At 42.1% G+C, this 26,508-nt stretch overlaps 1 protein-coding gene across 1 annotated transcript in view; it reads right to left on the bottom strand.

Annotated features, from left to right (window-relative positions):
- The window catches only part of map3k3 (mitogen-activated protein kinase kinase kinase 3), a 126,042-nt gene that overhangs the window by 12,176 nt on the left and 87,358 nt on the right, over nt 1–26,508 (bottom strand). The window contains exons 13-16 of the mRNA XM_078529842.1: nt 19,325–19,473; nt 15,869–16,000; nt 7,481–7,610; nt 1,291–1,468 (exon numbers count right to left, since the gene is read on the bottom strand). Coding sequence (XP_078385968.1) covers nt 1,291–1,468; nt 7,481–7,610; nt 15,869–16,000; nt 19,325–19,473 — 589 coding nt within the window. The remainder of the gene's footprint in view (nt 1–1,290; nt 1,469–7,480; nt 7,611–15,868; nt 16,001–19,324; nt 19,474–26,508) is intronic.

Here is a 26,508-nt window from a genome sequence, read left to right as displayed (position 1 = left end):
TCCTTTTTATATATTTAACGAAGCTCTTACTGTCCGTTCTTATATTAATTGCTAATTTACCCTCAAAGTTTATTTTCTCCCTTTTTTTTGGTCAGCTTTTGTTGGTTTTTAAAACTTTCCCAATCCTCTGGCTTACCGCTAATCTTTGCCACATTCTATGCTTTATCTTTCAATTTGATACTATCCTTAATTTCCTTGGTTAACCACAGTTGGTTTATCCCCTTCCTAGAATCCTTCCTCCTTCCTGAAATATATTTTTGTTGTGAGTCATGAACTACTTTCTTAAACATCTGCCATTGTTTATCAACCATCTTTTCTGTTAAACGCCTTTCCCAGTCCACTCCAGCTAACTCTGCCCTCATTCCTTTGTAACTACCCTTATTTAAGTTCAGCACACTTGTTTCTGACCCAACTTTCTCACTCTCAAACTGAATGCTAGATTCTACCATGTTATGGTTGCTGTTTCCGAGGGGATATTTTACTCTGAGATCATTTATTAAACCTACCTCATTATACATTACCAAATCCAAAATAGCCTGATCCCTGGATCCACAACATATTGTTCTAGGAAACTGTCCCGAATACACTATGAGTTCTTGCTAATTTGATTTTCCCAATCTACATGAAGATTAAAGTCACCCATTATGTACTGCCTTTTTTTACATGCCCTCATTATCTCCTGATTTATTCTCTGTCCAACATTATAGCTTCTGTTTGGGGGCCTTTAGACAGCTCCCACCAGTGTCTTCTTTCCCTTGTTATTTCTTACCTCCACCCACATGGATTCTACATCTTCTGATCCAAGATCATTTCTTGCTATCGCACTTATTCCACCTTGTACTAACAAAACTGCCCCACCACTCTTTCCCTCCTGCCTGCCCTTTCGAAAAGTCACATGCCCCTGAATATTTAGTCCCCAGCTTTGATCTCCTTGTAAATATGCCTCCGTAATGGCTATAAGATCATACCCATTAACCTCTATTTGTGCCGTTAGTTTATTTATTTTGTTCCGAATACTACATACATTTAAGGAAAGAGCCATTAATTTTGCCTTTATACCATTTTATCCCCCTTTGACCCTATTTGCTGCTGTTTTTGTCAACTTGGACTCAGGCTGATTGGCCTCCTTCAGTTCTATAATGATTCTGAGAGTCTATGACATGGGTTCCTGGCTAGGTGGTACATGGAAGGGCAGAGTTACACATATTTACTGCCCAAAAAGTATTAAGTGTTGTTTAATGCTGTATTTGGCTTCTGAAACAGGCAGGCAGCAAGGATATATACTCTTACCAAACATCTGCTTTCCTTCCGTAGCCTTCACCGCTGATGACCTCTGGGCTCATCCAATATGGTGTCCCAGTGACCGAGCGGATCCCAGTTCCCGACATGCATATTGTCTGCAGCCGTTTGCTTGCTCCGAAGTCGCCCAACTTCACATTCCCTGCAGAGTCTCGCAATATGTTGGCTCCTGGAATGCGAATGAACAGATTTGTAGGGGTAAAGAAAACCACAGGCAGAGAAAAAAACTTAACTACTCGAGATAAACAGCAGCACCTTGACAGGCAGGCTATACACAATGGACTGATGTAGGCTCACTCTCTCATCAACTCCCTACCTCAGCTGTGTTATTCAGGGGGAGACATCAAGTCAAGGGCAGACACATCTTTTTGGAGGGGCCAAAGGAAATCACCATGGGCAACATAACTAACCTCGGTCTGGCTGAATTCTGGAGCTTCTCCATTTAGTTTAATGGGGAGGGAGAAGGATCACAGCATCAGACTAGCTGGTCAGGAGAAAAGCTGATAGAATAATGCTTCACTGCAGTACACTATCTAGCATGTTTCAGTGCAGTACAATATTTTTCAGATATCATGGCCAACATCCCTTTCCCAACCAACACGAGAAAGGCCTAGAATAAATGTAAAGATGTACACACAACTTACATTCATACAGCACCTTTAACATACATTCGAAAAAACTTACAAAGCATGCCACAGTAGTAAAATGGACTCAAAATCAAAGGAAATGTCAGGAGGTTAAGGATTGGTCTTAAAAGTGGAAAAGGGAGGCAAAGAAGGGTGTGGGAAACGAATTTCAGAGCATGGGATATAGGCGGCCGAAGTCATGGCTGCCAAGGGTGGGATGGAGAGGCAGTTGTGGGGGGCAGGGGCACACAAGAAGTCAGAGTCACGGGAACCCAAAGTTATTGGGGCAAGGGGCTCATAACTGGAGGTGATATAGGTACGAAAAGGTAAGAGAATGGAGAGCAGAACCAAGCAAGGGTAGTCCCGTTTAGCTAAATAATGGAGGGAAGGCATTACAGAAATGCACTGTGGTTGATTGTGTCGATAGCTACAAAGAGGATCAGGCGGGAAATCCCACCACGGTGACAGGAACGGAGAATGTTTTTTTTGTCAGTGCTGTGGGAGGAGCAGAAACCAGTTTGGAGAGATTCAAATAGAGTGCTGCAACAGTGATAAACAAAGATTTGGAGGCAGCATGTTCAAGGGTTTAGAAATGGGGGTTCGAAATGCAAAAGCTTTAAATGTCAGAGGCATTTCAGAAAGAGATTGGAGGAGAAAGGGTCAATGCTTGAGGAAAGGGAACCATTTACAATGTCAGTTAATATGGAGGGAGGGGAAATTCAGCAGTCAGGAGTTTAGTAGGAATGGGTTTGAGGGAACAGGAAAAGGTCCTTATGGTCAGTGAGCTTGAAGAAGACATGGAGGAAAAGGGAGAGAAATGAGAGATGGAGGTTCAGATGTGGTAAGGGCGAGCCTGAGGGAAGTTTTGGCACAGTGGGGAAAGGGGAAACAACAGAGAGTGCTAAATGGATGGTTTCTAACTTGGTAAGAAATAAATTCATGGGCTTCTCTCAATTGTTAGAGGCAAGGGTGGGGGAGGCATGGGAGAAGATTTTAAGGAAATAGATGGTAATGGAGAAAAGAAACTCCTTCCTAGGAGGATCCTGGAGCTGAGAGATTTTGGCAAAAGGGAGCGAGGTCAGGAAGATCTGGTGGTGGTCTAACCAGTTGGCTAAGCTGGTTATGCATCATACACTGATAAGTGCATCCCTTGACGGAACAAGGATGAGGGACAAACCAATGAGAACAACCAGGATGGGAGGCAGTAGCGATTTTATGATGGCAAAGGCAAGGATGAAAATGAGGGAATGGTTGAGCAAACTGACAGCTGCAGAGGTATAACAGTGAATGGGAAGCCAAAGGTTAAACAGTTGAAATGCAAGTGCCTCATGGGGAAGGATTTTACCCCCCCCAAAGGAGGATGCAATAGAAGTGGATAGTAATAGGGGACGTGGGTAAGCAAGATGCAGGAAATGGTTGGAGATGGCCTCATCAGACCACAAGAGAGCATACAGCAAATGACATATTTGACTGTGAATAAGACTAGGACGACTTAAACAGGGGGATAAATTTAGATAGGAGGGCAGTGAACCCTGAGGGGAGGGGGTAACAAGCATTTTAAGAGAGGTAAAGAGTGTAGAATAAGATGAGGCACCCAGAGGAGAGGGAAGTGAGAGGAATAGGTGATACGGGCCAAAGCAACAGGTAGGGGCGACTCAGTAAGGAGCACAATGATGCCATCCATGAGCCAAGTTTCAGTCAAAGTCAGGATGTCAATGAATGGCAAGGGGCTTGTTCACAAATGAACAATTTGAGGGAAATGCAGATGGTGTGGTGCTGGTTGATTCATTGACAGCATCTATGGGAGCAGTGCTGGGTGGGTTGAGCAAGACAGACAGGTGGCTGGTGATGTTAGCCCCAATGTGAAGGTTGGCAAGAGAGGAAGATGGGACAGTTGGGATTGTTGCCTGTAAAGAGGCAACAGTGAAAGTCTTGCTGGGCCCTTTAGACAATACTGAGGGTATCCAGGGGCTTATTCAAGGCAGTTTCAAGCCTGGAATTTCAGCAGTTGAGTAGGGTGGCAGACGAGTAGTAATGGGGACTGGGGGCAAAGTAGCCAAGCAGGGAGAAAGAAAACATGCCTCGCCCAGGTAACAGGAAGGAGAAAAGAGCTCAAGACATTCAGAAGGTCTGGCTGAGAGAAGTCTGGCTGCTGTATTTGCCTAAATAGCACTGACTACACATGAAAATTAATTCATTGGGAAATTCTGAGGATGCCATATAAATGCAAGTGTATTCTTTAGATACTCAACAGTTCATGTATAAAATGTGGTAAAGGAAACAAGTGGTGCCCTCATGCCCGCCCTTTACAGCAATGCTTAAAATCAATGGGTTTGTTTTGTTGGTTGAGGTTAACACCAAGCACAGTGGCAGGGTGTTAGCAGTGACACTATACTGCATGGCCTTATATTTAACAGTCAACAACACTGCTGCACGACCCCTACTTCCTCCACACTAAAGGTGGAGGGGTCAGGAATTCTCTGTGCACATATCTTTCCTACCGTCAGTTTTAAGGGTTATGAGTTTTGTTTCATTAGACAAGACTTCCAAGTCAGGAAATGCACAATATCTCAGGAATTAACCTTGTTGCTCCACTTTGCCGACTTCCCAAAGCCTTTCTACACAGTGTCTGGGGCAGTGCTAGACTCCTTCTAGAGCCATTTCACCATACTCTTCACAAATAGTTCAAACTCACCTGAGCATTTTTTCCCTGCTAAGTCCACTGCCAAATTTAAACACTACCCCAGGATCCCATCCCCTCTCAAGTCAGTCTTATCCTGAGATCACATCATTTTGACTTGTACATTTGAAAATGAAACCTTTGTCTGCCTCCCTTCCTTCCACCCTCCCAAAATCTTCCTGCTGAACACAGAGAAATCAATGCAGAGAGCGCTGTTTTCTTTTGCTTGTAGTCCAGCAATGCCTAAACACAGGGCAACAAGTATTTCTTTTAAATAAAAGGTTATTTGTTAAGATTGGTTTCTTCCTCCAGAAGTTTACACTAATCATCAGAAGGGCAAGATGGGTGGAACACATTTCCCATCCCCCCCAAGACAATGACAAGCCCATGGCCTCCGCAACTTTGACAATCTTATTGCTCTAAATCTCCTCCAGCTGGGACTGTCTGCATGGTTCTGTTCCATGCCCCCCTCTGGTTGGGTCATTCTCACTGCCCAGCATCTTCCTCCAGCTAGACAGTCACCCTGGATAGTCTCTGCCTCCTCCAACACACTCTCCACCAAATGAGATGTTCTGCACCTGCTCATCTCCCCGCAACCTTCAGACAAGATAGACTGAGACAAGGTAAGCGGCTACTGACGTTGCCTTGTGATGCACAAAGGTCCATCTGGCTAATGTGACTGTTGTATATCTGTTCAGGCTAATGTACCACTGTAGATCACCAAATTGAATAATTCAGCATTTGAATCCAATTAAAACGCTGCAGAAGACATCTTAATGCATTGTCTTATCAAGGCATCTCCACCATCACAACATGTAAAGCCCAAACTTTCCAGATCATATTCACATACTTGCTTCCACTCCTGGTCATATCACTGGGTGTTTAATGTGCCCTGTTCCTGCCTCAATTAATGGCCCTCAAAGAGAAAGCACCATCTGAACAAGGCTGTCAAATGATCTTGGCTGCACTTCTGATTTTTGTTTAAACCATTTACTTTTCTCCTGAAAGTGCTAACTCGTGATGAGCCAAGGTTCTACTGGTGTCTGCGAGCCCTGTGATTACTCATCCAAGGGCCCATTCTTCAAAACAGCCAAGTGGTGAGAGAATATTTAGCAACGGTAAGGGTGTGCTGAAGAGGAAAATCTCAAACGAATCCTGTAGTGTCCTCCTTTGCCATCTATGAAGGGCACATTTTCTAAGTAGTAGGCACTGAATAGAGACCAGAAGTGCAAATCCTGGGTGATACAACTCTCTGCAATGCAAGAGGGCTGAAATTATACATAGTGCCCCAATCACTGCTTATCTGAGGTCAGCGAACTAAATAGAGGCAGTGGATCTACTGATCTATATGGTTTAGCTCTGTCAGGTGTTCTCAGCGACAACAACAAAACAGCACCATCATATTTCAATAATAATCTTCAGCCATTCAGATTCCAAGAAACCCCTTCCTAGAAGCCAAGCTCGCCAAATAACGTGCGTCACAGTATAACACAAAACTGAGCATTGCAGTGTCACTTCCAAATGATTAAACATTTCCTGACTGGCTCCGAGTCAGGTTGCAAGGGGAAGGAGACAGAGAATCACAACACTTAATATAAAACCGAAATCACCATTCATTGAATGGACTCAAATAGATCACAAACAATTAAATTGTTCCTTCTCAATTGTGTTTTTATCAAGCCTGATTTGCAACAAAGGGATTTTGCAGAATTTTCTTTCAATTGCCTCACCTTTTGTACCCTTCAGACAGTGTTAGGGAGCTGCTGCAGTAAATTGGGGGGAGCACTTATTCCAACAGAAAAATATTATGCATTTCCCACAACAAAATTCAGGCAATTCCATCATCTAGCAGCAATAATGAAAATCGAAGGGATGAGTTTATTGTAGGTTGCTACAGAATAGTACTCATGTCAGTAACCTTGCCTCAGTCTGTGGCAGGCAAAGCTGTTTTTCAATGGTCACAGTTAGGATCCATTTTCCAGTCCACTGTTGCCGCAATAGTATCAGATCTGTCAAACCAGCGCGAGGATTAATTTACCTCAGACACGAGAATTTGGTCAGCTACATAATCAAAAAATTCATTCTATGGAGGATCTGGACATGCTGAAAAGAAATGTTAAACAGTGGAAAATAGAAAAAATGTTGGTGACTGTGATGGCAAAGTACTGGGCTTCCTTTCAGCAATGTTCCTTTATGGAAAGGGCCACTGTCTTTTGGTTGTATAAGCTCCTCAGCATGATGGAAATAAGGGGGATGGAGAGAAAAGGGCCACTGACCAGTCACAGAAGGATCATAGCTACAAAAGTCCATAAGTTAACTATTCCTCTCCGCAGGTGCTGTCAGACCTGCTGAGTTTTTCCAGGTATTTTTGTTTTTGTTTTGGATTTCCAGCATCTGCAGTTTTTTTGCTTTTATCCATAAGTTAAATGTTGGAGATAATTAATAATGTAACAAGTTTGCTTGGTGACAGATATTTAATGTCTGTGCCATCATCAGATCATACTCATTAACAAGGATCAACAACCTCCAGAAAAGAGCAATGGGAAAACAAGCTTGCAATCAAACAGTGTAATCTGTTAAATGTAATAAATATTCAGGGACACAGAGGTAGTGCCATGCTCTGTGGCAAGTAACATGTACAGCACACTGCACACCACAGCACCATGAGAACTTGATTGTGGTTTAACAAAAATAGAAGTACAAAGCTGGTCTCAGCAAAAATGACCATGAATGTCAGGCTGTTGTAAAAAATGCCAACTGGTTCACTCATGCCTTTTAGGGAAGGGAACCTTCACCGTTGCCCAATATATGACTCCAGTCCTACATCAAAGTACTTGACTCTTGGAATGAAAAGAAATCCCAGTGGCACTCTCACCCTTTATATCCCGGTGTACAATCATGTTACTGTGCAGGTAGGACACTCCCTCCAGAATCTGCCTGGTATATTTTCGGGTCACATTCTCCGTCAGTGCTCCGTATGCTTTCAGCTGGTCCTTCACCGAACCCTAGAGAGAACAGGAGTGAAGTCAGTGAAACAGGATTAAGGGCTTTTGGACTTGGAAGGATTGTTCCAAACGGACTGTAGAACACAGTAATGCTAACTGCAGGCAATGTCAACTCGTCACTAGTTATGTTGCAGAGGCAAGTCTGAAACAACCTGTTAATATTAAAGATAGCACTCACTTCTATTTCAGTTTCCTTCCCACCCTTTCCAATGTCATCTCTGCTCTGTTTTCATTTAGGTTAATTCCATGGAAAAGGTAAGTGGTGCAAATATTTAACTGGTCAAAGAGCAGAAAGACAAATTAGTAAACGTAAAGAATGGGACAGTTATAAAAGCGGCAGGTTTCCTCTCCTGTATTGAAATCAGGGTTGGTGTTGTGAAAAGAAAGGCTTGTGCTTATTTATCTTTCACAACCTTAGGACATCCCAAATCACTTTACAGCTGAAGTATTTTGAAGTTCAGTCATTGGTATAATGTATGAAATGCGGCAGCCAATTTGAACATAGCAAAATCCCACACCCAGCAATGAAATAACTATCGGATAATATGGTTTTAGTGATGTTTGTCAATGAATAAATAGCAGTAAAGACAGCAGGGATAATTGCTCTGCTCTTTTTCAACATAGTCCCTGGGGATATTTTATATTCACGTGAGAACACAGATGGGGTCTTGGTTTAACATCACATTGGAAATGGCTCTCTGTCACCTACAGTGCAGAACTCTCTCAATACTGCTCTGTCTTGGAATATAACACTATTCGATTTTAGGTGCCCAACGGAGCATTGAATTTGGTCATAAACAATGCAAGGCCTCTTCAACAATAGACATGTCCAAGACACAGTCTGCTGGCGACATGGCTAACTAGTTCCCACTATCAGGCCTTAGGCAGCATGTTCTGTTGGTTTTCTATTTGTTCACTTCTGTTGGTTTTCTATTTGCTCCCTTCTGAGTGTAAACTTTTTCTGAAGATAGCTTCAGCTCTGAACTTTTCAGGGCTGGAGAATTGTAAAAACAAAAAAAACAGTGCAATTCATTGAGATCAAATCTGAGAGCAGTATGCTCCAATTCTCTTGGCCAGAAATATTCAAAAAGCTTCTTCAGTCTGTTGCAAACTTCAGAGTGGACAGTGGAGCAGATTGTAGGGGTGGAAATACCAGTGCAGTTGGAAGCAATTAGAGCAAACCAGGCCAGGTGGAAGAGCAAAACAGCTGGAATCAAGATACAGGGCAAAAAACCCCAAAGATTTTTACCTATGGGCAATTGACCTCCTACAAGTGGCTGAATTATTTTGAATGTCAGCAGGTAACAGTACCATTAAATGTTTGGAGTTAGATTCCAGTAAACATGGAATTACACTATTGGAAAAATGATCCTGCTGGAAGTGGCATTTAATCAGGATTCCACATAACACAGAAGTGTTTTAATTATAGATGGCCCATTCATTATTTGTGGATCTAGCTTCCTGTTCAGAAAGGCTGAAGATCCCCGCCCCCCCCCTCCCCATTTATTAAGCCCAACAACCTCACCCTTGGACGAGCACTTCTCAATGCAGATTCTTTCCTTCATTACTTCCCACATTTTGACGTGCTTTCAGTGAAATTGCCAGTTCAATGTTAAATCCTGCAGGATAACTAACATCTCTGTGCATTCAACACAATCAGGCTCTGAGTTAAGAGTGCCCAAATTCACTTCACACCTGCAGTCAACAGAAAGAGGAAACTTTCACTACATCGTTTTTGGCTGAATTCAAACCCAGGTCCCAGAGGTAAAGGACAATGTGCTGACATGTTGCACCACCCATTCCTCAACAATAGAAGATCTCTATGAGAATCACACAGCTATTAAGCTAAGCAATCAATTAGGTCAGTTCAACTGCAGAAGTATAGCTGATCAGATATATAAAATAATAATAAAAATGTTAACAAATCTATTAAGATAGGTGTTAAATTTTTATGGATTGTGCAGAAACAGATTAAAATGCAAATATCCAGAATATAAGCTCTCTGGTAACAACTAGGTGCACTACTTACTGTATGCAGGATTACTACAACCAACAGAGTCATGTATGTATATATATGCGCAGGCACATTTAAGCTCTGTGTAATATCTCAGTAAAACACTCTTCCTGTCAGCTGAGTCCACTCACTAGAAGATTGTAAACAGCATCCTGTCACGTGACATGCAATTATATGGCAAAACTTGGCAGTGCAACACACAAACCTCTGCAATACAAAGCCAAAGCTCCAGTTAGGATTGGAAAAACACTATCCTTCCAGAGAGTAAACAATGATTTTCAGAGCATTAAAGAAGCACTCAGGGGTTCAGATAACCAGGCAAACTGATCGAACTTCATTCTCCAGCATCCAGGTCACCTGGCCTCATTACACACTCCCAGCTATCATTCACTCTCTGTATACAATCACCAGTAGTGAGGGTAACTTATACTGAGGTGCTATTACATTGTTAGAAATTTGCAAATTGCTACTTATCTTTTATACAGACCAGTCAGTACAAGTAACTAATAACGTGACTCTCCCCTTTACTTTACATGGTGAGATTGCCCTAGCCTCCTTCAGAACAAAACAAGGAAGGATAATTAAGTAGCTCCTTGGGGTTGCTTATGTAAACTTACTTGCAGGATCAAACAGAAATTAGCAAACTATTATTTAAAAATTTTGGAGTAGATAAAACAACAAAGTAGAGTGCGATGTTATCAGTTTTTGACTCTACTACCAGACAGCAATAAACATCAAAGCTAATCCAGAAATTACAACTTCATGTAACATCTTAGTAAGCTTAAATGACCATTTACTCTGCATTTAAATAAATAAAAAATTCAAGTTCTTTGATGCATAACAATTGCGTTGTACTTCAAAACGACCAACAGTGACAATGATTCAGATTGTGTATTCCAACGCCACCATTTTAACAATTCCAGGCAAGGAACACAGAATTGCCACCTGTCCACATTTTGACTGGTCAGTCTGGTTTTGACTGAAGTGCGAAGACATCTCTGAAATATAAGCCTCATCCCAAGTTCATTGAAATTCTTGAAATTTTGGTACTTTTTTTCTACAGGTCATTTGTTTCAGCAAAAATCTGACTCAGTCTGTGATTTCATCTCTACCCTCAATCAATTTTTTACATGAACAAAGTTGGAAAGCTGAGAGGCATGGCAATTTGAGAGAGCTGCTTAGAGTTGTGTTACTACTGTCATTTGGCAGGGCAATTCCGCCTGCAACACATCAGAGATTGAGAAGTAACCTCTCTCGTTTTATGCTCATTCCCCACTGACTAAGATCACGCCACATTCTCTTTTCTTTCAACACAAGAGCAGTCCGGCATTAGTCATTGCCTAAACTTCCCTCCCCCAGAACTTGAATGTGATTTGGAGCTCACTCTTGGGAACAGCAGTGAACCTCCCATCTATCTGCACCACATCACCACAGCTGTTATTTTGGACCAAAAAAGACATTACAGTGGTATTGATGAGCATATTGTAGACAACGGAACCCCAAGTCTCTCTATTATTCATTCATGAGGTGTAGGTGTCAATGGCTAGGTCAGTATTTACTGCCCATCCCTAATTGCCCTTGATGTGGTGGTGGTGAGCTGTCTTCTTGAACCGCTGCAGTCCATGTGACTGGTGTAGGTATACCTACAGGGCTGTTAGGGAGTTCCAGGATTTTGACCCAGCAACAATGAAGGATCGGCAATACATTTCCAAGTCAGGATGGTGAGTGGCTTGTAGGAGAACTTCCATGTGGTGGTGTTCCCATGCATTTGCTGCCTTTATCCTTCTAGATAGTAGCAATCGTGGGTTTGGAAGGTGCTGTCTATGGAGCCTCAGTGAGTTCCTCCAGTGCATCTTGTAGGTGCTACACATTGCTGCCACTGTTCGTCGGTGGTGGAGGGAACGAATGTTTGTGGATGGGGTGTCAGTCTAGCGGGCTGCTTTGTCCTGGATGGTGTCAAGCTTCTTGAGTGTTGTTGGAGCTGCACTCAACCTGGCAAGTGGAGAGTATTCCATCACACTCCTGACTTGTGCCTTGTAGATGATGGACAGGCTTTGGGGAGTCAGGTGGTGAGTTACTCACCGCAGGATTCCTAGCCTCAGACATGCTCTTGTAGCCACAGTATTTATATGGCTAGACGGCTAGTCTAGTTCAGTTTCTGGTCAATGGTAACCCCCAGGATCTTGATATGGGGGATTCAGCAATGGCAATGCCATTAAATGTCAAGGGGTGATGGTTAGATTCTCTCTTGCTGGAGATGATCATTGTCTGGCAGTTGTATGGCACGAATATTACTTGCCACTTGTCAGCCAAAGCCTGGATATAGTAGAAGTTTAACTGCATTTGGACATGGACTACTTCAGCATGAGGAGTTGTGAATGGTGCTGAACATTGTGCAATCATCAGCGAACATTCCCACTTCTGACCTTATGATGGAAGGAACGTCATTGAAACAGCCACAGATCATTGGGCCTAGGACACTGCAATGATGTCTTGGAATTGAGATGCTTGACCTCCAACAACAATCATCTTCCTTTGTGCTAGGTATGACCTAACCAGTAGAGGCTTCCCCCCGCTGATGCCCATTGGCTCCAGTTTTGCTAGGACTCCTTGATGCCACACTTGGTCAAATGCTGTCTTGATGTCAAGGGCAGTCACTCTCAGCTCATCTCTGGAGTTCTGCTCTTTTGTCCATGTTTAAACCAAGGCTATAATGAGGTCAGGAGCTGAGTGATCCTGGCAGGACCCAAACTGAATGTCAGTGGGCAGGTTAATTCTAAGCAGGTGCCACCTGATAACACTGATGACGACCCCTTCCATCACTTTACTGATGATCGAAAGTAGACTGATGGAGCAGTAATTGGCCGGATTAGATTATTCCTTCTGTGTAGGGGACATACCCGGACCATTTTCCACATTGCTGGGTATATGGACGTGTTGTAGCTGTGCTGAAACAGCTTGGCTAGGGGCGCAGCAAGTTCTGGAGCACAAGTCTTCAGTACTATTGTCAAGAATATTGTCAGGGCCCATAGCCTTTGCAGTATCCAGTGCCTTCAGCCATTTCTTGATATCATGTGGAGTGAATCGAATTGGCTAAAGATTGGCATCTGTGATGCTCCAAAGGAGCCCAGGGTGGCTAAAGACTGTTGCAAATGCTTCAGCCTTACTTTTTGCATTGATGTGCTGGGTTCCTCCATCATTGAGGATGGGGATGTTTGTGGAGCCTCCTCCTCCAGTGAGTTGTTTAATTGTCAACCACCATTCATGACTGGATGTGGCAGGTCTGCAGGGCTTAGGTCTGATCCATTGGTTGTGGGATCACTTAGCGCTGTCTATCGCATGCTGCTTACGCTGTTTGGTATGCAAGTATCGCTGAGTTGTAGCTTCCCTAGGTTGACACATCATTTTTGTGTATGCCTGGTGCGGCTTGTATGCCTGGTGCGGCTTCTGGCATGCCCTTCCGCACTCTTCATTGAGCCACGGTTGGCCCCCGGCTTGGTGGCAATGGTACAGTGGGGATATGCCAGGCCCAGATTGTAGTTGACTACAATTCTGCTGCTGCTGATGGCCCACAGCACCTCACAGGTGCCCTGTCTTGAGTTGCTAGGTCTGTTCGAAATCTATCCCACTAGGCACAGTGGTAGTGTAAGTGGGATTGATTTCCACTTAAGAAGCTAACACAGCATACTCTACATCACTGCCACTGCTTGCTGATTATTTGCTTGGCTGGCAAGTTAGAAAGGACAACAGACCTTTAATGGACTAATGCAGCTGTAACAACTTTAAAAGACCAATTACAAAAAGTTAAAGGTAGCCATGAACAGCAGATATCCATTTGCTCGTCTGGACATGGGCCAGGACAATCCCAAAACAGTACACATTTCACATTTACTTAAATGGAACAAAACTTATGGTACATTAAAAAGCCAACTCACTACGAACACCCAATTATAAATATAAAACTCAATAGGCCAAAGCAGTTCAGCAAACGGCTGCACACATAGAGCTTCCTCAACTGGGCAAAGTTTGCAAGTTCTGGGCTAAAGCCACTGGACTTTATGAGTACATGGGACACATGGGCTACTGGATAAAGAGCATTTAAAAAAGACAACAGTGCCACAGAACTGTAAGATGCAGATCAGCCAGACTAACTTAAACGGAAAAGGTTTCATCTTTTTAAATCTGAAGTCTGTTTCTCCTCTGGTTCTGTGCACTTACGTCAAGTGTCAAAATCCATAGTTAAGGTCAGGTTAACATTGCCACTTAATTTGTGTGTATTCATGCCAGGATCCAACACACTGTGTTGATTATAAGACAGTATCAGTTCCCATGATCTACTGCTAAAGTACTGGGTGCTAACTAAATGCTGTAAAGTGTGAGACATAAAATTTCTTGATGCAAGCTATTTTTCACAACAGGGCTCTGATCAGGATTTGTATGTTAGTTATGTACATCACCAGGAAAGGCCTAGTTAGCCCATTTTATGGAGGGAAAGGAGTGTGCAACAGCAAGGAAGGGAGAGAAAGAGCATGGGAAGAGGAAGGCCAAAGAAACCAGGGAAGCCAAAAGATGGAGGTGATAGGGAAGAGGGGTTATAAGGGGAGAGCACATGGTTAGTAGAACAAAGAAAAGAATGGGGAGGTGGGGAAGAGAAGGAAAATTGGCATAGAGGAAGAGATGGAGAATAGTGAGAACTTCAAAATTTATAGACATTTTCATTAAATAGAAAGGTACTCCATTTATACAATGCCATGTCAAGCACTTGGAACTTCCAAAAACATTTTACAGATTCTTTATAAGGTATGGTCACTGTCTGGAATCTAAGAGAATGCCCTGCTCTTCAGTGCCATGGGATCTCATGTTCTTCTGAATAGGCCGACAGGGTTTCAGGTGAGGTATCATCTGAAAGGCAGCACTAAGTACTTCACTGAAGTGTCAGTGTGGATTATGTGAAGCTTGTAATGGGGTTTGAATGCATAATTTTCTGACAGAGGCAATAGTGCTAACAACTGAACCAAACTGGTGCTTAAAAGGAATAAAAGATGTTTGCAACAATGCTGCAGTTACAATGTGAATATACTGTGTTATGTTAAAAATGGAGACATGTGTTATGTGAAACTGTGACTCAAAAATGCACTGGAATATTAAAATGGTCCATTTCCTACTATGACATACTTTGTCTTGGGGGTAGCGTGAACACTCAAGAATGATCAGAACATGGAACTTGTTATCATGTGCGTGTGTGTGTAGTGAATAGCATAGGTGCATTTGAGGGGAAGTTCATTCAGTACATGAAGCAAAAAGGAATAGGAGGATACGTTGATAGGGTGAGATGAAGGAGTTGGGAGAAGGCTTATGTGGTGCATAAACGTCAGCATAGGCCAGTTGGGTCGAATAGCCAGTTTCAGTACTAAATGCTATGTAATATATATCATGGTTAGCGACAGAAAACAAAACCAATTGCCAATGATCGCCTGACAAACATTCTGTTCGTCACCAAAACCACCTAATTCCCTCCTTCTACAACCCTGCTTCAGCTCATCTGCTGCTGAAACCCTCTGCTGCTGTAGTTCCGGGCATAAGTGCAGAGACTCTGCTTGCTGTACTTCCAGTCGCAGGCTTTATTTGTTGTAGTTTACAAGTAAACTAAAACTACAAGTCCCACCCTACCTCCAACTCAATGGCTGGCACACTCTCCCAGCTCTTTAGAATGATCAGCCCACATCATATTGTACTGCTTTAGTGCCAATGTCACAGGCTTCATTTGGAAAAAATCTATAAAAGGACTAAGAATGTTAAAACCCCTATTTTAAGTTTCAGAAAATGGCTTATGGTATCAGCAAACATTATATGTAGTGTGGCTGTTTATTTGCTGTTTTATTTTTCTTCTATATGGTTTATGTCTTCCAGTAAATTTAATTTGTACTTTAGCCTGAACTATACAGTGCTTTCTTTGCATAACAAAGCAATCACAAGCGTGCATAGAAAAGTTAAAGCAGGCTTTTTGGCTCAACCAGTCCATAATGGGTATGGTGAACATACTGCACACATTTCCTGTTTGCAAAAATTGTTAATCCAGTGACAAACTTGAGAGCTGCGAACGGCCAACACAGGCTGTCTGAAATGGAAAGTGCCTCGTCCTCCCACCAATAGGTACTCAGAATAACCAACATATTTCACAGAAAAAAGTTGCATGCCATAGATTTTAAATAGTAACGAGTTTGCATGGCTTTTTTCTACTCACTCCAGGCATATACTCCATGAAAATTGAGAGAGTCTTCTCTGCTTTCTCACGCAGGCAGCCGTAGTACTGCACTATTCGCTCGTGCTGCAGGTTCTTCAGTAACTGAATCTCACACTCTAAAGCGCTTACTTCCTATGAGAAGATTCAAACAGAAATCATGTCAATGTTGTTTGTGCTTCCCTGATGCTGTCAACAGAATTTCATTAAGTCGACTAATGGTGGTGGATGTGTGAAACATATCCATGCAAATTAGAAAAGCATCCACCAGTACAGTCAGAGGGGAGATTTCATGATGCGTTTGAACAGAACATTCTCAGCTCTGTAAGACTAGGGTGAAAGGGCGAATTTATGAGTAACATGTGGCAAGGCTGAAGGGCAAGTATTTTGGCTGAAGTGCAGTTTTGCCTACAGTCAAACAACTCTTTATGCGTTACCATTGCATTTCAATAATGCAGTCTTGAACACTGCCAGACTACAGAGAAAACTGAACAGCAGCACTTCAGTGTTAGTGAAGGATTTTAAAATCAGATTTATGTTTTGATACTCTTAAAGTGGTCATTTGTTAGAATTCAATATAAACATATTTGTCACCTGTTTGCCAATTTTTATCTGTGTAGAACATCATCATATAAAATAATTGCAGTAGCATCCTTGCTAGAGCAATCCAAAAAAAACACCAAAATGTCTCTCCCAGTCTGTGTTGAGTTAGCTGGATCTCAGCTAGGAAAACAATTATCCTGGTGAGGGTAGAGGGAAAAGTACAGCCAAATTCTCACTCCTGACAGGTCATTTGGACTTTTGGCAATAATGTAAATGGGTAACATTAATTCAGCCACCCGTTATACATCTCTCTTGATTTTCATTTTGATCAATGGCAATGGAAATGAGAATTAGGAAAGATGTACAAGGTGTGCGTGAATGAATGACTATTCCCTCTAATTTGTTTCTGTAGGGTGTGGCTGATTTATTTAAATCCCAGCCCCTTTAAATTCTTGCACTCCTGGGAACTTAAAACGATCAGGAGGTTATTTGACTTGGGGTTGCATTATAACAAGCCTAATTGTCATCACCTGACATTCTCCACTGGACAGTGATCAAGGGGATTGATTTGATTTTTGTGGTAGTTAGAATAGGTCCTATTAACTCCAAAGGTTCCCTGTGAGCTGCATGGCTATGCAGCAACCCAAAAGTCCCTCCCTAACCATGCAGCTTACCAGAAACCATTGGAATTGACATGAACCAACCAGGCTGTGATGCAACCCCAAGTTAAATAACCTCTTGATACAATACCACCAGAGAATGGGCTTTTGAGCGAGATACCAGAGGATGCCTGACATACATTGAACCAAACCCCAGCATGAGTCAGTCTATTTGGGAGAAAAAGAGAAAACACCCCTCCTCCAATGCACATTATTGAAAGATTTCTACAAGTACAGTCCTTAGTGCTGCAAGCTCACTACGTCCACCAACACTTTGACTGTATTACTCAGTGCATTTTATCTCACCCCTCTCCTCCCAACACAGGAAGTGCCCAATACAGTTTCTCATTTTTGAAAGGAAACAGCTCCCACAGGGATAAATTAGCTATCCTGCGACACAACAAGTGGGTTGATAAATCATAATCATATAACAATGGAGAAATTAAACTGTAATTGGGCTGAAATGGTGACTTTAGAAGTCACCCCCCAGTCCTTTGACCTCTTCACACAAGGAAACAAACACAAAAATCACTTTCCTTAATTACTGTCTGCACCTCATTTCTAATTTCTTAGTGCGTTCAGCATAATCTTCTGTTCACCTATATTGAGTGTCTGCTGCATGGGAACTGAATCCTTTGTATTTAGGATTGATAGGAAAATAGCCAGCATATTCAAGTGCAAAGGCATGAATAATTTGATGTTGACCTCTCCTACACACACTGAAAAATAATTGATTGGTATTTGCTTGCATAACCCAGTATTTTAATGAACTTTCTTCCCTGGAACACTTGATCTAAGGTCTACATACAAGGGAGGCACCAAGATTGAAACAAAAAAAAGGGATAAGTTAAATTAGGAAGAAGTAGTTAGATGTCAAAAAGCTGTAAAATTGTAGGAAGTAAAGACTGAAGGGGCTGAAGAGTTTCAAAGTTGAAGTTGGGGAAGGGGGGTTAAGAGGAGGCAATATTGTCAGCCTGATGCAAGATAGTGAGGTTGCAACCTGGAAGGCATCATAGCTGAAGTTGAGAAGGTACAAGAGAGGGTAGTTCAGAGCAGCAGTGGTCATGACAGCAGTGTCATGAAGAGACATTAATGCATATAACGCTATTGGAAATTATTTTATAAAAATAGAGGTTTAGTCTGTGTCTGTGAGTGTGTGTTAATTGGATTAAAGCCAGCTAGTCTGGGTGATTTGATGTATAGTAGTTTTGAGATGTAAACAGTAAGGTAAAGGGTGCATTTGCATTTTGTTGAATAAACCATTCAAAGATTGGGGGTGAAATCTTGCACCTAGCTAGGAGACACCAAGCAATATGCTTATATTATTAATAAAATTGGTACTATGAAAGGGGTTTTATTGTTAGAAAAGGTGGAGTTCAAAGGGCCTGGTGATACAATGAGAATTTGCATTCAAAGGGAAAGGCTGGGTATAACAGAAAGGAGTGTGTGTGTGTGCAGGGTAGAGGCATGTAAGATCTAAGCCTGTACCACGGTATCTGCAAAGGAACAAATTAAAAGAAACCTCATTTTGAATTCGTAAGGTGAAAAAAGCTTTGCCTGGTGTCTGTTTAAATCTATTAGTTACTGTTGCCTTAGTGGAGATTAATTTGGGAATTTGTTAAAAGTTATGATAGTAGTAATTTGTAGCCATGTGTATGTGTTTAATTTGTTGTCAATTAATAAATGATTCATTTAGTTCGATATAAAAACCTCTCGAGAACTGGTGGTCTTATTCCTGAATTTAGAGCTGCAACTCAAAACGTACCAATGGAAAATATAGGTTATGACAGCTGCTTAAAATTTCCCTCTGGGATTTTAAATAACTCAGCCTTTATCATCTGTTGTGTTACAGCAGCGATAAAGTAAGCAAGAAAAGTTTTGACAGAAAGCGAATTTGGAGCCTAGACTGTAAGCCCAAAGACATTTCGCAACCATGAGGAGGGAATGACACCCAGATTCCACCTCTTATAACACTGCCCCAAACACACACACTTCCTGACAGACTGGACAGTGATCAGGAGAGGAGTTCTGACTCATTTTCTCATCTCTACTCCAGGAGAGAGAGAGAGAGAGAGAGATGCTAATTCTAACAATCCTCACGTCACCCTGGTTGAGGTCATCAAACTTGGCACAGCTGGAGATTGAGCCTGTGGTCTTTGATCTGTGACACCCAGCTGAGTAGTCAGTGGAGTTACACAGCACCAGTTTAACTAATACCCGGCTCTTGTACATGAGGACTGGAGATCACAGCACTTACTTTGCTGGTCTCGAGGCTGTCAGGGTCAAACTGGACTTGTTTTGCAGCAAGTTCTCTTCCTGTGTCTACGTCGTAACAGAGGTAGACACGTCCAAAAGCTCCCTGTCCAAGCAGTTTGCCTCTCCTCCAGTTAGTAGGTGCACTTGGAGCTGTAAATTTAACAGATAAATGAACCAATTAAATGTTGCTTTTAATACCATAATCAATTGTAGTTAGCAATTAAGACCTTCACACTGTAGTTCGGAACTGGAGTGGATATTCCCATTACAAAGTACCTCACACCTCTGAGGAATAATGTCATATCTAGAGAAGACTGACGGATAAGCAGCATCTCTGACACAGTTCTGTACTGGGCGTATAGAATAAAGTAGTGGCAATAGGGTCTGATGTCAGTTAAAGAACAGGCTTTGTTACAACCTCATTCGCTTAGCAAACCTAAGCTCAGATAATGGCAATTTAAGTGACATCACAGTATCTATGCATCCACAGCACGAACACCGAGGGGAATCCCTTAATGCTGGCTGCGGCCTAGTCTTCCAGGTGGTGATGAATGATGGTGAACACTGGGAGGCATTCACCAAGTCAGAATAACAGAGACACCTTGTAACCATTTTGTCACCGAACCGAATAACTGTTTTTCAAAGATTAATTTCATGTGAAGAATATGCACTAGAGAAACTTTATGATTGCCATTTTGTTAAAGGTAATGTTTGTAACTAATACAAATCTCCTATTTCACTGAATGACATTTACCGAGTTGCTCAATCTTTAATAAATTTGCTCCAAACGGAGAGCACATGGCAGTACGATACATTTTATTAAGATGGAGTAGTGGCAAGGGTCCTCTGCTCAACTCTTGGGCTTGCTATTTACCCAGATTTTGGCCAAGTGAAAACAATGCTGGTTTGTAAAGGACTGAAAGTGGGTTTATGGAGTGGTCAGCTGTCGGAACTCAGCAATACCCAGTGCAAAAACCCTAAAAACTAAAAGCTGGTACTGAGTAAGGAAATGATTGAGTGAAGCAGTCAAAGGCCTGTCCCTGAGGCACAGCCTGGGCTAGGGCTCCACAGCAGATGATACTGTGAGGAACCTGCTTTTGGAAAATTTGAAGGACATTGAATTTTGGACATTCTTCCTCCCGATTTAAAAAAAAAGTTTGCAATATTAATTCGGGCTGTGACCATGCCATTTTTTAGGTCCACAGAGGTGTCCAGCGGGAACACCTGGAGAGGATATCTAAGTATATCTAAGACAACAAAGAGCTGCTGTTGCCAGGTTAAAGGATCTTGGTTAAAAACACCTGGCCTAAGAGATGTATTCTTTGAACATCTTAGTCTTTAAAATTCTCAGGCAGTGTGTGTGGGTGTGCCTTAGAAGCAAGCTACATGAAAAAGACTCTCTCTTCCCTACCTTTGCATTATATGTGGTCTAGAGTGAGTTAAACTTTCCTCAGAAACGTCTCATCAAGATAACCCCTGTTTTATTTTGAAAATCTGCACAAAGTTGTGATAACTAAGAGTCATCAAGGACAGTTTCAACAAAAAATCTGTCTGAAGGAACTTCCAGGTCTATTGAGACCAGTTAGATCAACAGTATTGAGATCCTTTCGAATTTTATCCTTTTTAAAAGAAACATTCTCATCCTCCAGCCTCCGCAGGGGACTGTGTTTGTGTGCGAGTATATGGGGGTTTGAATGTCTGTGTTTTTAAAAGGGGAAATCTTTACACTTCTAAACTACAACTTGTATGTTAACCAGTTTATCAGCTTGCTTATTTAAAAGCAGTTTGTTTTATAATAAATCAATTTTTTTTTGTGTTTACTGAAAGAAGCCTGGTTAGAGCTTTTCTTATGCTAGGAATAACAATGTCAAAGGTAAACAATTGGCCAGTTTTTGGGGGTGAATTAAACATTTAAACTATTGTTATGACCTGTGGGGAAATGGGGCTACAATTAACTGCACACTCCTCCCATCACAGTCTGCAACAATTCCAAAGCTGCCTTTACAACCTCAGCCAGCTTAATGTCCCAAACATGAATTACTCTTGGAGCAAAGAAATTTCTCCCAAATATCAGTTTAGAATTCATTTTCAGAGCTCATTCCTTCATAGCTTAATTTGGAGTAATATCCCGGGTTTACATTATCCATACTTTTTATTATTTTATATGCCTCACTGAAAACTCGATTTTTCTATTCTTTCCTCAAAACTAATCCCCATTATACTCAGTCGGATTGCTCCCCTCTCCAAAACGGTGACTGGAGCTGAACATTTTAAAGATTATAGTTCGGGTCACAGGACAGCGCTGTCTGTGTATCATCTCTCCACACTTCTTCACTTAAAACTGGTATCCTTCTCTTGATTGGAGCATTTTATTTTTTGGAGAAGCGCATGTACAAGGTAAACTTGGGAAACCTGCTCTGTAAATGCAGACATTGCTTTTGTATAATCCAAACTCAGCAAGCAAATGCAAAAACATCCAAAGTTAAGTCTGCTCAGGCAAAACTTTCCGAGACCCATACTTCACTGGTCTGGTTAGGAGCCTGTTCTGGCATTCAATAATTGGGAAATTGGGTGATCTGTGACCTAGTAGCCTTTGCCCAATATCCCTTAATACCTTTGTTAACAAAACTATCAATCTCAGAGTTAAAATTAACAATTGATGAAGAGAGTTTCAAACTTCTACCAGCCTTTATGTAGAAGCATTTCCTAATTTCACTCCTCACAGATGTGACTCTAATTTTTAGACTATGCCCCTGGTCCCCAACCAGCAGAAATAGTTTCTATCGACCCTATCTGGATCTTTTAATATCTTGAAAGCATCAACTGAATTGACCTAAACTTTCCAAATTCCAAGGAAGCCAATCCTAGTTTGTGCAATCATTCCTCAATTTTACCTTTGGGTTCCAGGCATTATTCTGATAAATCTACATGCACTCCCTCACAGGCCAATATATCATTCCTAAGTTGTGGTGCCCAGAACTGCTCACAGTTCTCCAGGTGTAGTCTAACAAGGCCTTTGTATAACTGAAGCATGACTTCTGCCCCCTTGTATCCTCATACTCTGGATTTAATGGCCAGCATTCCATTAGCTCTGTGATTTAATGATTTATGTGCCTGGACCCCCATGTCTCTTTAAACTTCCAGTTTCTAGCTTTTCACCCATTTACAAAGTCCCCTTTCTATTCTTTTTAGGTAAAAATACATGATCTCACACTTGCCCAGATTGAAATGAGGAAATTGGGGCAAATGGATTCCACTGAACCTACTGTATTAACTCTGCTTCATAATTTTACACTTCCATCTACACTGCTTAAATTGCTGTCTATCTTTGTGTCATCAGCAAACTTGGATATGTGGATTTTTATCCCATTATCTGAGCCGTTACTAAACAGTGAATACTTGAGGCTCCAAACAGATCCCTGTGGGACACCACTTGTAACATCCTGCCAATTAGAGTACCTGCCCATTATCCCTACTTATTGTCTCCCAACACTCAGCCAATTTCCTAACCAAGTCAATAATTTGCCTTCAATTCCATGAGCTATCCCTGGTATGTTATTTGCTTTAACAGCTTACATTATTGACACACAAAGTGACAAGTTCACCATTGCTATCAGATCAGTTCATAAGTATCTCTCTGCTAATTCAACCATTGCATGTTTACAATGTCCAATCACTCAGCTAATAGGCAATATTTTACATTTCTCATCATTAATTTTAATTTAGGTGGCCCAACTGACTAATTCATTGAATCTTTCTTCAGGTTTTTTTGTTGCATTTAGTTACATTTGGTTTTGATATTGAGGTCAATATCATAAACTACATATAGGTGCCAATCACTTACTGTTGCATATCCCCATTCCAGAGCCCCCTCAAATACAGTATGACACCTTTCATCAGTACTCGCTTTCTTAACTTCTTATTCAACTCTAAATAATAACTAGATTTCTGTAGCTTTTAGTTAAACTACAAGGACTTCAGGTCTTTCAAACCTTTATGAAAGTCCAAACAATTCTGCATTGTGCTCCACTAGGATGGCTAAGGCACAGGTCCTAGTTTCACATAAGTGCCACTCTTCGTGTATGAGTCTAGACAGTGGAATGGTGGCAGACAGAGCATCAAATTTCCTAATCTGTTCACACCTGATATAATCCCAGTGTTAGTGAACAGCAATCAGGATATATTATCAAGCTCCCCCCGAGCTGATTTCTAGCACAGGAGCAGCGAGATCATTGACAGCATCTCTACTGCCCCTCATCCAACTGAGATCAGTTAATCAACAAAGATGGAGATCAAGCTGGAGACTTGCTGGTCAACAAAAGTCTTTAAATGGGTATTGCCTTCATAATTTCCATGACACCTTGTGTGCAGGCGGAAGATCAGAGGAATCCCAGTCATTAGGACATTCATTGGCATGTGTACAGCTATTTGGTAAAATCTGATGTAGGAAAAAGTAGGAAAGTACTTTTACAGTACTTTCAGTTCCTCCAAATACTGCATAGCATACAAGCAAGTGAGAGTTAGATGTTTTAATGATGCTGTAAAATGCAATGACTTGTAATACAGACTCTATCCTTGAGTCACAACAAACCGGTGTCAGGAAAGAGAAAATGCTGACAGGATTGATAAGTGACTTTCCACTCAATCCACAATATCCAACCAGGGTGGGTCTGTTCTTCTGGCCCCGCTAGTCATATATAATGAAGGAACTGATAATGCCAGCAGGTACTGGGCTGACAACTTGGTGCACTACGCTGTGTAATTATTTTCCTGTACACTGACTCTAACAGATGAGGAATGTGCTGGGAGGTCAGGAGTCACTTCCGGGTCTTAGCAAATCTATACAATGGAAGAGTCAGCTGCTCCCTGTAGCCAGTTATATCAGATTCAATAAATTTCTACCATACGCAGGCACACAGTATATTTGAACTAAAGTAGTAGAAATATTTTCAAAAATAACCGTGGATTTCCCCGCTACGCCCTTCAATTTCCACCCTTCTCTCCTTAAGCTATGGATTCCAGGCCATGGTACATTTCCATAGACATTAGTGAGCTTTCAATGAAGGGCCTAAAAGTCCTTTATTTATGTGCAAGCTTTGAAGGCTGGGCTGGATATTGTTCCTCCTTATATCTACACAACACTACTAGAACAGGGTGGTGTGCAGGAGCAGGAATCCTGCCGTCTTCCCCTTTTTGAACCAAAGGTATCAAGAACAACAGCAAAACCCCAAATGGGATCAACTAATTCAACAGAAGCCAAAATTGGGACTTTCCAGGTCTACACAGCACAGCCTTGAATAAACTTATTAAGTGTTAAAAAGTTTCAAAAGGTTCCAAACCCCCTCCCCGTCCCTGAATTTTTCTCCATCTCCAAACTCCCATCCTCCCACCCAAACACAAATCCACATGTGGATCAAACGGGAGGCTTTTTAGTCAACAAAAATCTTTAAAAGGGGCATTGCCTTCATGATTTTTGTGGCATGTGTGTGTAGGGCAGATAAGAAAAATGAATACTTAGTGAAATCTCAAATCCAGAATGGCCCGAGAGAGAATACTTCAATATGATTGTGAACATAGTCCTGACTGGCCTCCCGCATTCGACCCTCTAATCTCAAATCCTACAACCTTGCAAGATATCTGCATTCCTTAATTCAGGACTTTTGAGCATGCCTGATTTTAATTGTTCCACTACTGGTGGCTGGCCTTCAGCTGCCTAGGATCTAAGCTCTGGAATTACCCCCCTAAACCTCTCCACCTTTCTTTGCTCCTTAAGGACACTCCTTAAAACCTATCTCTTTGACCAAGATTTTGGTCATCTACCAAAGGATGTAGGAGAAGTAGGATGTAGGAGAAGTAGGCCATTTAGCCCATCGAGTCTGCTCCGCCATTCAATGGTTGATCTGATAATCTTCAATTCCACTTTCCTGTCTTCTCCCCATAACACTTGATTCCCTTACTGATTAAAAATGTCTTCCTCAGCCTAGAATATACTTAATGACTCAGCCTCTACAGCCCTCTGCGGTAAAGAATTCCACAGATTGACTACCCTCAGAAGAAATTCCTACTCATCTGTCTTAAATGGGTGACCCGTTACTCTGAGATTATGCCCTCTAGTCCTAGATTCTCCACAAGGCGAAACAACCTCTCAGCATCTACCCTGTCAAGCCCCCAAAGAATCTTATATGTTTCAATAAGGTCGCCTCTCATTCTTCTAAACTCCAATGAGTACAGGCCCAAACTACTCAACCTCTCCTCGTAAGAAAATCCCTCCATACCCGGGATCAACCTAGTGAACCTTCTCTGGACTGCCTCCAATGCCAGTATATCTTTCCTTAGATAAGGGGACCAAAACTGTTCACAGTATTCTAGGTGTCGTCTAAATAGTGCCTTGTATAGTTTTAGCAAGACTCCCCTATTTTTATACCTCATTCCCTTTGAAATAAAGGCCAACAACATTGTTCCAGTCCTACTCCGGCCCCCTCCCACAACTCTTTCTCCGGTAAATCGATGGTTACTTTGGTGCTGCTTCATGCTCTCGTTGGGACCTGGAAAAATTTATTAATTTTGCTTCCAATTTCCATCCCTCCATCATTTTCACATGGTCCATCTCTGACACTTCCCTTCCCTTCCTTGACCTCTCTGTCTCAATTTCTGGTGACAGACTGTCCACCAATATCCATTACAAGCCTACCGACTCCCACAGCTACCTCGACTACAGCTCCTCACACCCCGCTTCTTGTAAGGACTCCATCCCATTCTCTCAGTTCCTTCGCCTCCAGCGCATCTGTTCTGATGATGCCACTTTCAAAACAGTTCCTCTGACATGTCCTCCTTCTTCCTTAACCGAGGTTTTCCACCCACGGTGGCCGTATCCGGCCCATCTCCGGCGCATTCGCCCTCACGCCTTCTCCTCCCTCCCAGAAACATGATAGGGTCCTCCTTGTCCTCACTTATCACCCCACCAGCCTCCGCATTCAAAGGATCATCCTCCGCCATTTCCGCCAACTCCAGCATGATGCCACCATCAAACACATCTTCCCTTCACCCCCCCTGGCGGCATTCCGTAGGGATCGTTCCCTCTGTGATCCACTCCTCCATCACCCCCTACTCCTCAACCCCCTCCCACAGCACCTACCCATGCAACCGCAGAAGATGCAACACCTGACCCTTCACTTCCTCTCTCCT

Source organism: Cetorhinus maximus, chromosome 25 (assembly GCF_964194155.1).
Source record: "Cetorhinus maximus chromosome 25, sCetMax3.hap1.1, whole genome shotgun sequence".
NCBI lineage: Eukaryota > Metazoa > Chordata > Chondrichthyes > Lamniformes > Cetorhinidae > Cetorhinus > Cetorhinus maximus.
The sequence above is the reverse complement of the archived record's forward strand: the minus strand, read 5'-3'. Positions and strand labels throughout refer to the sequence as shown.